The sequence below is a fragment of the Hoplias malabaricus genome, chromosome 10 (assembly GCF_029633855.1).
Source record: "Hoplias malabaricus isolate fHopMal1 chromosome 10, fHopMal1.hap1, whole genome shotgun sequence".
In the NCBI taxonomy this organism is placed as follows: Eukaryota; Metazoa; Chordata; class Actinopteri; order Characiformes; family Erythrinidae; genus Hoplias; species Hoplias malabaricus.
This window is the reverse complement of record NC_089809.1, coordinates 23,190,985-23,203,131: the sequence shown is the minus strand read 5'-3', so window position 1 is coordinate 23,203,131 and position 12,147 is coordinate 23,190,985. Positions and strand designations below refer to the sequence as shown.

Genomic DNA, 12,147 nt, shown 5'->3' with positions numbered 1-12,147 from the left:
CCTGACAGCGCTGAGCTGAAACAGAGACCTCCTCCCTGGCTCCCAATCTGAGAGTTCAGACATAATGCGTTCTGATGCCCGCTGTCAGGACACTGCTGCAACACCACACTCGGTCACAGAGAGGCATTCGGAGCCTGCTTCTTCTCTTACAGCTGGAGCAGGTGTGGAGGACAGGAGCTGAGGAGAGCTGACAGAGGCCTCGTAAGGTGGAGAAAAATAAAACCCTACCTGAGGTCAGGAGAGATACGCATTGGACGCTTACGATTAAACATGTGCCAGTCAAACGAGAATCGCAGCACTATTTTAACTATCATCACAATCTGAAATGAGAGAAAACCTGTAGGGAAACAAACAAACAACAATCTTTAATTAGATCTTTTTTTAGAGGATTGTTTTCATCATGGGAGGAGAGGAGGGTTGTTAACTATAGTCTTTTTTTTCCTGCTCTTTGGCCAAGTCTAAAACTTCTTTGATGACATGTCAAAAACAGACCTTTCTAATGAGTGAATATATTTTTACAGCTGCACATGAGCCTAAGGTAACAACACCAGTGCCAAGTGTGGTCCAGGGGTTTATGAAATCTCCATCATTGGGGTGTAAAGCACTGAAACTGTGATCTGAGGAAGAGCCCCATTTGATATTTGGGATGAGCTGGAATACCAGAAGTAGTCATCCAACATCAACAACTGGCCTCACTAACGCGCTCCTGAATAAATGCAGTTACTTCCACTACAACAGTGTAGGTATATAGTAGTCACTGCAGGAGAAAATAATAAGCTTTTATTAATGCACTTAATTTCAGTAGAACGTTGACTCAGCAGGTGGACATATGCTCCACGTTTGTTAAGAGTCAATGCATTCACTGACACACTCTGATGTGACCTACAGTAAACTTCCCAAGCTTTCAGGCACAGCTCTGACGTGTGAAGCACCGTCGCATCATTTTCACTGTTGAAGAAATTCTGCCGTCAGAAAAACATCCTCATAAGTGTCAAGTTCTTTTGAACCACACCAACGACAAAATAACCCCAAGACTAAGCTCTGGAAGCCCTGCCTGTTAGCCTGCCATTAGTCACTCCTCCTTACATCAAACGTGGAAGCCTCTCTGCAGTGAACTAAGCAGCCCTTAAGTAAAGCAGGGAGACGGGTAATGATGGTTTAATGATGAAGGGTGACAGATAAAGGCAAGCGGATGTGTCTTATTAATGTTCTGTTCAAATTGCAAGTCATCAGCCACCATCAACTCCTCCAGCTTCCTGATTAATCTTTCCATTTTCTGCTTCTTCATTATTTGTCTGGGAGATAATTAACCCTGAACCCAGGGTCACTTTGGATCCTAATCAGAGTTTACTTGTTTCCCTCCAGAAGGATTCTTAGTCCACATTCTCTTCGTTTAGCTTGGAAACAAAACTCACATCATTTCAAAGTGGAATTGTGTAGATTTGAGAGTTTTTCCGTGACATGGGGTCAATGTAACCAGTTCACCCAGAGTTAACCTTCTTCATTCAGTCTACACTTCAAGACGACTCTGTTAGTTTAGCAGCTTGTACATTCTGTTAGAGCATCAAAGCTCTGAAACTGTGTAGGCTACATATTTTACCCACGCTGACATTAACACATTTTCCTGACTTCACAGAGTCAGTACACAGCTCTGTGCAAAAAGCAGAGACCAGCTTTCATCTGCTCCAAACCGCTGAGGAATTAATGGAACATGTTTCAGTTTCTTACTCTCCAGAAAAAAAAAGACTGGGAATCCAATAAATGAAATGTAGCCTCTGATTTTTTACAGGACCCCATGTGTTTTTGTCTCTATGTGACAGTAAAAGTGCAATAGAACTACAGCATTTCACAAATTTAACTGCTAAAATGTAATGATAACAACACCCTGGTCTGTCACAGTGTTTCTCATGGCGTGTGTTCACCACAGAAAAATATTCCCTTATTTTACATTCGTTTTAAAACATATTTTTTAAAGTTAAGGGTAAATACAGCCTAAACAACACGGAAGTAGATGTGCTCGCTTATTTGGAGTGTGATTGCTTTTATGTGGAGATGAAGAGGGGGGGCCCACAAAAAGCCTTTGTTTTACCGGAAAATCCATTCAAATGTCACAATAAAAGCAGCGTGGATAAAACACTTCTGTCACAATTCCCCCATGTGATGTACGATAGTTAGTTGCTAATACATGATATCATCTGGGAGACTGCTTCTGGTTCGAGTAACTATTGTAGATGAATGTGTACAAAAGAAAAAAGGGGGCTTCAAAAGTGTGTCTTGTGTTAGTTTAAAGGGGGTTCTCAGTTTGTTAGCCATCATACGTCTGCTGATGACAAGCAGCAAAACAAATCTTATAGCAAAGAGAAGCCTTCAGTGTGTGGTGTTGATCTTTGCTGCTGCTCCAGATCAGGAGCCAACAGCAGTGCAGAATACCAAGGACCCTTACAGACTGAGCATTTGTTCTTGTCTGATTCTGAACACGAGTCTGGGATGAAGAGGTAAGCAAACTAAAGAACAGACCCGACGGCCTGAGGTGAGAGTGGCGGCGTTCTGCTCAAAGTGCAGCAGGGTTTTCTGCTTGTCTAATTTTTGCTGAAGAAAAGTGTGATTTAAAGACACTATGACATTGAAGCGAACAGACAGAAATACCATACCGTACTCATCAGGTTCTCGCAGGGCAGATTGTCCGGTGCAGCGTGGTAAATTATTACAGAGTTCTTTATTTTTGAAAAGCTTTAAATATGCAGAGTGCTGACACATTTTTACTCTGAGAAATATGTCACATTTGACATCATCCCGACTCCTGGCCACAGGAGACAGTCACATGGACCAGTTTCAGACCAGCACATTACGCAAATGAGGAGGTTATGTAATCAGTCCAAACAACATGCCTGTTAGGTCTTCTGATTTATTTCTGTTATAAGGAAAATACAATGGTATTCAAGAAAAGCAGACGGGGCGACGCTGTGGAGCTTTTTTGTCCTGCAGTAATCAGAACAGAGCACTGCATTCTGGACATCTCCATGGCATTCCCCTTTATTTACACTGTGCAATAACAAAAAGCTCAGCGGTTAGAGCAGATAAAGCAGACACAGACCATTCATTCCCTTCCCTTCATAAACTCCAAGGAAATTCAAAGAAACTACTCTCTCTCCCCTGAACCCAGGCGACATGTTTATTCTCTAATGGATAGCAACCCAAATGACACACCTCACTTCAATAAGCAGGGCTTCATTCACCTGTTGTCTAGTGTTCTATGTATGTTGCATATGTACGTCAAGCCATTTGTGAAGGAAAAAGAAAAAAAAAAAAAAAAAAAAAAACACATTGCATTTGGTTTAATTCAGGGCAACACTGCAGCGCGTCGTAACAGGCAGCCGACTGGAGAGATTAATTCAAGTGTACAGAGGAAAACTATTTCAGACCAGCACCAGGAATTCTATGCAAAACCAGACGTATCATTAGCAGAAAAAAGAAGCAGGAGGGGAGAGATGTCCTTGAGTAGAGAAGCGTACACAGTCGTTCTATCTGACAGTCCAGCAGTGGAGCAGAGACGAGAGAGAGATATGTTTAAACTCCAGCCAGCTGATCTTCCCAACAGATTAACACACACACACACACTCAACATGTGTGCACTTGAGGACACACAGACACACAACACACACATATGTAAACTCACACAAGCCCCAAGCCTTCCCTTCAAACAGATGAATCAAAGGAATACTGCCTCTCCGCACTGACCCAGCTCCACCTCCTCTAATTAATAGAAAAAAAATCTTGGTTCGTTTTACTTAGAAAAAGAATTAGCTCCTGTAGAACTCTGAAGGAAATCTAAACAGCAGTGGGCTCGCTGGGTTGGTGCAATGCATTATTACACATGCACACAGAAAAGGAACTGAATCGAAAGGTGGGGGGAAAATACCATCCATAAAAGTCAGCTGCTGACCCAAACATAAGAGCTTCACACAGTAAGGGAATATTAAAAATGTCTAAATAGAAATATAAATCTACAATAGAATATTTATATATATGACACATACAGACACCAAAGTTTCTTTTAATTTGTTTTTGTTTTTTAAAAATTACAAATGAAACGATAAAGGTAGCGTCTCGACCCTCCTCTCCCCCTGCCCCTCCTCCACACACCCCCACCCCACCCCACCCCCGCCCCGTAGCACGTATCATATTAAATAAGGCACAAATTTACACAAACAGAATTTGGCTAGTTATTGTTACTATATTTACACCAAATAGCTACAATGTTAATAATGACAAAATGGGCTTTTATGGGAGTAGCTCAGACCTGGAGTAAAATTCTGGCTCATGGGCTCTGTTTACAGAATTAATTCCCTTCTCAGTGGAGACTCTATGCTGATTGTGATGTTTATTGAGTCTGGGGCAGATTCTGGCCTGTAACGTTCAGGTTTTGTTGAGCTTTAAAACATAATGCCGTGGAATAAATGACAAGCCTGATGCACATCTGATTACATTCCTCTTACATACACTGATACTCATAGCATTGAATAAAACCAATTCTTTTTCTAGCCATGCTTTTGGTCACTGGACTTTTAATCACACTGAATTTTTACATTTTGGCTACATTACTCTTAAAGGTGGGCAGTGCTGTTGAAAGTAATGGTGGTAATGGTGGACAGGTTATTGCTCATGTTTTTTCTAAAGAGATTATTTTCTTCATTTGTTGTGTAAAAGGTCAACAGAAGGGATTTTCAACAACATTTTTCCTTTTCAAAATAAGGCAAAGAGCTACTTTCAAAGGAGATCATCCATTTTGTTCTTCAGGATACATATACTGTGTATGTATATGTATACATATACTGTGTAGATATGAACACACATATATATACACACACACATGCATATATATACACGTTTAGAGCTGGGATTGATACAGTTCATCAACTCTACATCAACAGAATAGTTAAGCCAAAGCAAGAGAGATCAGAATTACATAAGGCTCAAGCCCAGATGTTGGCTTAGTCCAGGTCCCAGGCCTCAGAATTAGTGATACCATTCGAGTGAACACGTAAAAGCCACACTCAACACAGTGGCAGCCTAGAACAAGAGCCATTCTCTTCTAGTTCCTCACCTTCTATAAGCGAATAGCTGAGCAATACCAATATGGTACAAATATATTGATGAGACACAAAAAAAAACCCAAAACAAAACAATTTTCAAAGTTCAGAAGTGAAGATGACAACACTGGCAGCCATTATCAAGTCGTGAGGGTTTGTTCGACCGAACGCACTCGTGACCGGATCCAGGTAAAAGCTGTCCAAAAGAAATCTAGATCAGGGTTCTAGAATTGTTCTCTGCATGAGTGTAGATCTCTTCAGTCTTTAGGCTCGAGAGTGCAGGTTAAGAGTCTGCCAGAGCTCAGTAGTTGAACTTTCCTGCCTGGTTGACCGGGGAGGTGGCAGGTATGAAGAGTGGCTTGGGGGGGACGTCCGGTTTCAGCGAGGTGGTCCGGCGTACCACGGCCCCCCGGTGGACATCCGGCTGCTCACTATAGCTGTGCTGGCGCGTTAGGTAGCCATTAGAGATGAGCGGGTGGCGTACCTCGCTGCCGGTGGAGTTGACTCGGGATAGGAGTGGTGGAGGAGGGTGGTGTGAGCGGCGGCTGAAGCTTGGCTCGCGACACACCAGCACTCCTCCCCCTTCTCCAGACAGGAGTGAGTGGCGCTGGGAGGCATGGCGGGACACCCTCTCCAGCGTGGACTGATGCTGAGGGGGCACGTCAGGGGGTACGTCCATGCGGCGGGTCAGGCTGTCTCTGGGCAGGGTGGACGAGCTGTAATAGGGTGCCGACTCCGTTTCCGGGATGTGAGGTTGGACACGATTGGCAAATGCCATTTGACTGGCGCTGGCCGACATGGACGAGGTGAGTACGGCTGGGTTCTTCCCTGTGGCCACGTTGATCTCGTGGATGTGTTTTAGTAGCTCGTCTAATGAGGTCACATCCACGATCTTGTGAGGGTAGCAATGTTGCGGCTGGCTAAACACACGCTCTGCATTGTGTATCTTCCTCTCCTCTGGGTGAGTGGGGCCCCCCAGGGCCTGCCTGCTGACCAGTCCGTGGGAGAAGGGAAACACCTGCTGATGGACGCCTGAGCCGGGCCTTGAACACGCAGAGTTGTGGGATTTTGGCTCTTTGGCGTTGTTGCAATTCTGGTTCTTCTCCCACTGGTTCTTGAAGGCCTTCATGCTTTTGATCGGCAGCTCTGGCGTTGAATCGGGTGTGGGCAAGCCTGACAGCTCAGAGGAATGGTGATGGTGCGGATGGATAAGCTCTGACATGACACCATGGTGGGTGGTTCTCCGAGGCGGATGGTCTTTTCCGTTCTGGAAGAAGGAGTTGTAGATCTTTGGAGAGGACACTTCCATCTTTTCCTCTTTGCCCTGGCTCTCTAGCAGGCCGTTCAGCTTGGCCAGGCTTCGCAGAGACAGTGCGTGAGGAATGGGAGCCTCCGGGTCCTTGGCCAGCCGCTTGGTTTTGTTGACATTGTGGTTGCAGTAACAGGAGACGAGAAACCCGGAGAGAAAGGCGCCCAGGACGAAAGCCACAAGCACACACGCTATTAGCAGAGTGTAGTGAACACTGTGGTTGGATTTATCTGCTTCAGGGGGTCGGCGGACGCCTACAGAGAGGAGGGGGGGGGGGGGGGGCAAAAGGGGAAAAAGATGGGAGAAAGAGAGAGAGAGAGAGAGAGAACACAATAATATGAGTGTGGTTAAAACTCATAGCTGACATGAAAACAGGGCAGAGCTGGTAAAATTTTGCTTTACTGTCTCTAAACAATGAACTTGAAGACATGGAGGAGCCAGTAGATTATTGCTGCTAAAATTAACTCTCAAACCCAGCAGAAAGCTGAAGAGTACAAGGCTTCTGCCTTAAACTGAAGGTAAAAGTTTAAAAGTTTAGGACTTCCTACTGTCTAATAATGCTTTTAAATTAATTAAATACATTACATAGAAGCTTGAGAAGTCTAAAGGCCAAAGCCACCTGGACAGAGCTCAGAATAGAAGCATCTGATATGCTGTGCTTGCCAAAATATTAATGCTTAGAGCAGAATACTTTAAGCTCTCTATCACGAGTATGCTTTGAGGATAAATGCTGTTTCGGGTTATTCAACTGGCCACACATATATGAGCATGTTCAGGTAACAGTTCATTTTGCTCCTGAAGATGCTCTGTACAGTCACCTTGTCTTTAACATCAGTGTTTTCTGACGTGTATAACTGAAGACAACTGCTCTTCCCTTTAATACCCTCCCTGCTTTAACACAACCACTTCCACTCTGTAAGGGTTTGGTAATGAGCTGATTAGTTGAAACAGACGTGTTAGGAGCTAGAAAAAAACAAACAAACACTAGAACATGTGGAGCACTGGATCTGGGAAAACCTACAATTGATAAAGCCACAGTTGGGACAACCCTATCTAATGAATTCACATGAACATTCAGGTCAATGAAATATATTGTGTTACATTTAACACTATAAATACACCTATTCCTAACCTTAAATTCAATCATGTTTTTGAGCAACTGCAGAAATAGCAGCCTAAACACTGTTGTCTGAGCTGGAAACAGAACCCTGTCCTGCCTTTGGAGGGAATGATTCACTCGAATAGAATATATTTTTGACTTATAAATTTAGAAAGTCATTTTGGTCTTTCCCACAGTTTGTGATTGGTTAGTGGCTACAGACGGAATGAATGAATTAATGAATGAATTAGCAGTTTATACTGTATTTACTAACAGGTATTTTTAAAATTATCTTCAGATTTGTCTCTCAGCTTCATCACTGATCCAAATGTAAATTCAGATGGTTCATGAAATATTGGGGATATGATGTGGTCTGACCAATTTTCATGATCTGTGCCACCATATCATCTTAATTCACTCCACAGGCCGAGGCCAGAGGTGATGGATTCTACCACCTGCAATTTAAGATAATTAGCAAATCTTTCTGCCATCTGCACTGTCATTCTCTCCGCCCCTCTCTGTCTCAACCCATTTTGTCTTTATGCAAGGTCGAGGGACGAGGTGCCAAGTCCCTGGCTCCATGAATGAAGCGATTACCTTGTGTGTGGCAGAAAAGGCTCTAAGCCAATAAGGAATAATTCAGATTTATGTTAGGGTAGAAAAAAAAGTGGTTGACTAATTTACAAACTGATGCATGCATTTGACTTAGAAAAAAGCTCCTTTATATAATACTGTGTGGGTGAACTGGAGGTGAGTGCGATGGCATTAAACGCAGCTGCAGAGGATAAGGCTGGGACCTGTGCTTAAGCTAGCAGGAGCTCTCTCTGCCTGTTTTATTTCAGGATGCTGAAGCAGGTACATACAGCAGAGTCACTATAGGGTAGTGTGGGTGGATGACTACAGGAGGAGGGATGGGGAGAGAGCGAAAGAAAGAAAATAGATGGGAAGAGGGAAAAAAATCTATTGTACTTTTTTTATGCAGTTGCAAGCAAAAGCATAATTATGAATGCAGAATAGGTTTATAGCAGGGGAAAAAAGAAAAACACAAAAACAAGGATAATCTTCCTCCAGGCATCAATACAAACACATTAAGGGTGCAGAGCAGGCATTTTGCTTGCTATCAACCGAGGGAAGCTTTCCAACAAAGTTATTTTCCTAAATGTTATTTTTTACTTTGCTGTTTGTAGATGCAAACTGGGAAGAGTTATGGCAAAATAAACTCTGCAATATAAAACCTTGCCTTCTGGTAGCACATCTCCCCCACTCCTCTCCCTCTCCCCCACATAGACCCTGGTTGTTTGGCAGGAGATTTATATAGGTCATGAAATTGTTGGAAAGAGTTGCTCCCACGCGGCAGGTTTCTCTTTTTGGCTTTGATACCTTCCAGAAAGCTCTTTTCTGTGTTTTATGAAAAAGAGATGCTGGGGTATCATCGTTGACTAGAGTAACATCTGCAGAAAGAATAGAGTCAACACTGATTCTCTCTCTCTCTCTCTCTCATATCCAGGGTTGATGGCTGGTTAGACAGCAGTGCTGCGACTGGAGAGAACGTTTATGAATAATGGAGAGATTTCTGCTCTCTCTCTCTTTCTTGAAAAAACACCAGCTGCCCTTTACGCTGTTTGCACATTTCATGACACAAACAGACCATAAGAAATTGTGAAAAGTGTCATTTCTTACACTAACAGATGTTTACAATAGGTCTGCCACAATCATGAAATTTCAGCTGATGTTTAACTGTCACATAATTGGGATAAACATTGTAGCCTTTCGTCCTTTCTGTATTTTTTGCAAGAACAGGCCCAAAGCAACAGTACTGGTACTGGATCTATAAGTATTTATACCTCACACTGATCACTATTGATTGCAGACGAACTGATATAACCTGACATTTTACGTAAAAAAAAAAAAAAGTCTGCACATTAAATAACATACTGCATCAAGCCAAAATCCTGGAACTAGCATCAACTCTTTAAACTTCAAAATTAAATGTTTTTAATATAATAACAGATAATAGTAATCCATTTTGAAAAAATAATTTGACTAGCAAAACATCTGCAGTGGACTCCTTCTCTGTACTCACTCTACTCTTACTCCCTCTTATCTGTCCAGTGCTTGTGTGATGGCTGGTTAGACAGGGAAGCTGCAACAAGGGAAAAGGATGATAATGAATAATGGAAAGATATACTCTTTCTCTCTCTCTCTCTGTGACTCATCCGGCCTCTGCAGGGCCCTAAACTACACCCACAGAGCCCGCAGAGCACTGAGGGCTAGCACATGGCCTACGTAGGTGTGACTCACTCAATGTGTGTATGTGTACAGGATGTGTATGTGTGTGTCAGTCACACTAGGGGGCACAAAGGAGGGACACACAAATCTTAACTGCTCCACAAAAACTGTCAAAACATGTTTGTGACTGTGGGCCATGGCTTAGCAGTTGCCTATAGGAGACATATGCTTGCCCAGTCACCATCGCACTGACACCTACTCACACAGGTACAGAGGATCTAAGAGGCTGCTCAGCTGTTTAAGATTATTTACTCTGAAGTGGGAAGCAAGATTTCACCTTCAGACAAGCTTAGGGATACCTACACACCCTGGAGATGGTAATGGCTATCAGAATATAATTTTGACACTGAGGCTAAAGTGAGCCCTTAACCAATCACAGACGTTTAATTTGTGCTATATGTATCTATGCTGATCTCTGATGTACTAGATAAGTGTTCTGACAGTGCAGAAAAATCAATACATTTGTAATGTATTCTAATTTTCCTTTACTTTGTATCCAGTATTTAGCCAATATCAGGCAAAAGATCGTTGCTTCCTATGGTAATAACAAATGCCATATCAAATATTTGTTATTCAGGTAGATTCTGGACCCATCACAAGATGACGTGGTTAAAGGAAATGAATGAATGAATGACAAGACTGCTATTCTCATGTGGTTAATATTATAGAACTTAACCCACACCTTACACATTTCCAAGAGGTAACTACACAAGTCATATTATACTACGATCGTAATAAATGACCATCTAAAGGTTAACCCCATCATGGGTTTTCATGTGTTTTACAATCAACTGAAGGCTGATACTGCAAGTTGAATTATAGTGGTGATATGATGTTTTTTTTATATATATATATTTTGCAGCAATAGTAGACACAGTGTTCTTTAAAATCCTTAAACTAACTGGAGAAGTTGTTTTGTTTGTCTTCATTATGACTGTTTGTTAGCAAACGTTAATATATGAACCACTTTTTGGCTCTGGTTTAATATGCTCGCTAAATGTGTTAAATGGAATTGGTCTGCAGCGTGAGGGCTAAAGATAGTAGAAATGTGTGAAGAACATGGACAGCCATATTACAGACCATCTCCAGCCTGCCAAAAGGTAAACAACCAGATGGACTGAGATGGGAAAATGGATGGAATGAGACAAAAATGAATAATGCTAAGAGAGATGAACAATCTCTATTATAATCAAGGATGGACAGAGTAAAGGTTAGAAATAATGAAGAGAGGAATGGAATGAGTGTGTTAATGAGGGAATGTAACTGAAGCATCACTAAACAGGAGGCAAAAGAAGGGGTAGAAGTAGAGAAGACAGAAATGTAAGATAAGTGAAAGTGATTGACAGACTGTCAGCCATCAGAGTTCAAAGTCTTAGCCTCTCTCTCTACAACAGGAGCTGTTCTAATGACTCCATCTGAGAAGGAAAGAGAAAGCACAAAAATAGATAAAACTCCATGTTACATAAGCCCTCTAACAGTAGAACAGGATGTGAAGGGGGAGTTGTGGTGCACAGGGACGTGAAGTACTGGAATTTCTCTTAAGAGTGGTTACAGAATGTAATCTATTTTGTTGTTGCTGTGAACACAACACCCTAAAACAGGAATAAACAGGGCAGAAACCTAGTGTGAATGTGTTTTTGCACCTGAGGTGTGCAAAACATTTACATGATTAAACATGAAGGAGAAATAAGCTGAATATTGAGAAAATGCTTCAATGAGAAAAGGGGCATTTATAGATGAAGCAAAGAATGGCAAGGGAAACATTAAGTGTTGAGTTTGAACAAAAAAGTCATGTTTGATGTCTCCTTTCAGAACTGTTGTTTTTCACAGGAGCAGAGTGGGTGATGGCCAAGCGGGACACTGCCTTCATCCCTCATAAATGGCCCACTTACTCTTTTAGTCAATGTCTCTGAACTGTTAGGGCTAAGAACTTAATGTTTCAGAACTTGAATCTCTCCACTGAATACTTCATGCTCAGAGTACTGTAATCTTATGTGTAAAGGCTATGTCACTAATGCAAATGAAACAGTAACAACACAAAATACTGTACCATTGGCCATGGACTTTGGGGGGCTGATTGGGACTCGGGGAAGTGGCTTTATTCACATGGCTTCGCCCCTTTCATTGTTCGGGTCTGTTTGGAATTGTTTATGTGTTCACACTGTAATGTTGGGGAATATAAGCGCACAGAGCTTGACAAAGCACCCTGTCAGCTCAGCTTGTCACTACATGCATGTTTGTGTGATGTGTGTGATGGCGAGTGAGGTTCCCCCCAGATCTCATCACTATTTCCATTCTTGACTACAATACGTTGAAACTGAAAACTAAAATGACTGTTTTACATTTGTCACCTTTTCTCT

At 42.2% G+C, this 12,147-nt stretch overlaps 1 protein-coding gene across 5 annotated transcripts in view; it reads right to left on the bottom strand.

The window, feature by feature from the left end:
• Window positions 1-4,172: 4,172 nt before the first annotated feature.
• The window catches only part of sema6cb (semaphorin 6Cb), a 193,992-nt gene continuing 186,017 nt past the window's right edge, over window positions 4,173-12,147 (bottom strand). For all 5 annotated transcript variants that reach the window (XM_066682487.1, XM_066682486.1, XM_066682490.1 and 2 more), the window contains one exon: window positions 4,173-6,653. In XM_066682487.1, coding sequence (XP_066538584.1) covers window positions 5,392-6,653 — 1,262 coding nt within the window. In that variant the 3' untranslated portion in view covers window positions 4,173-5,391. The remainder of the gene's footprint in view (window positions 6,654-12,147) is intronic.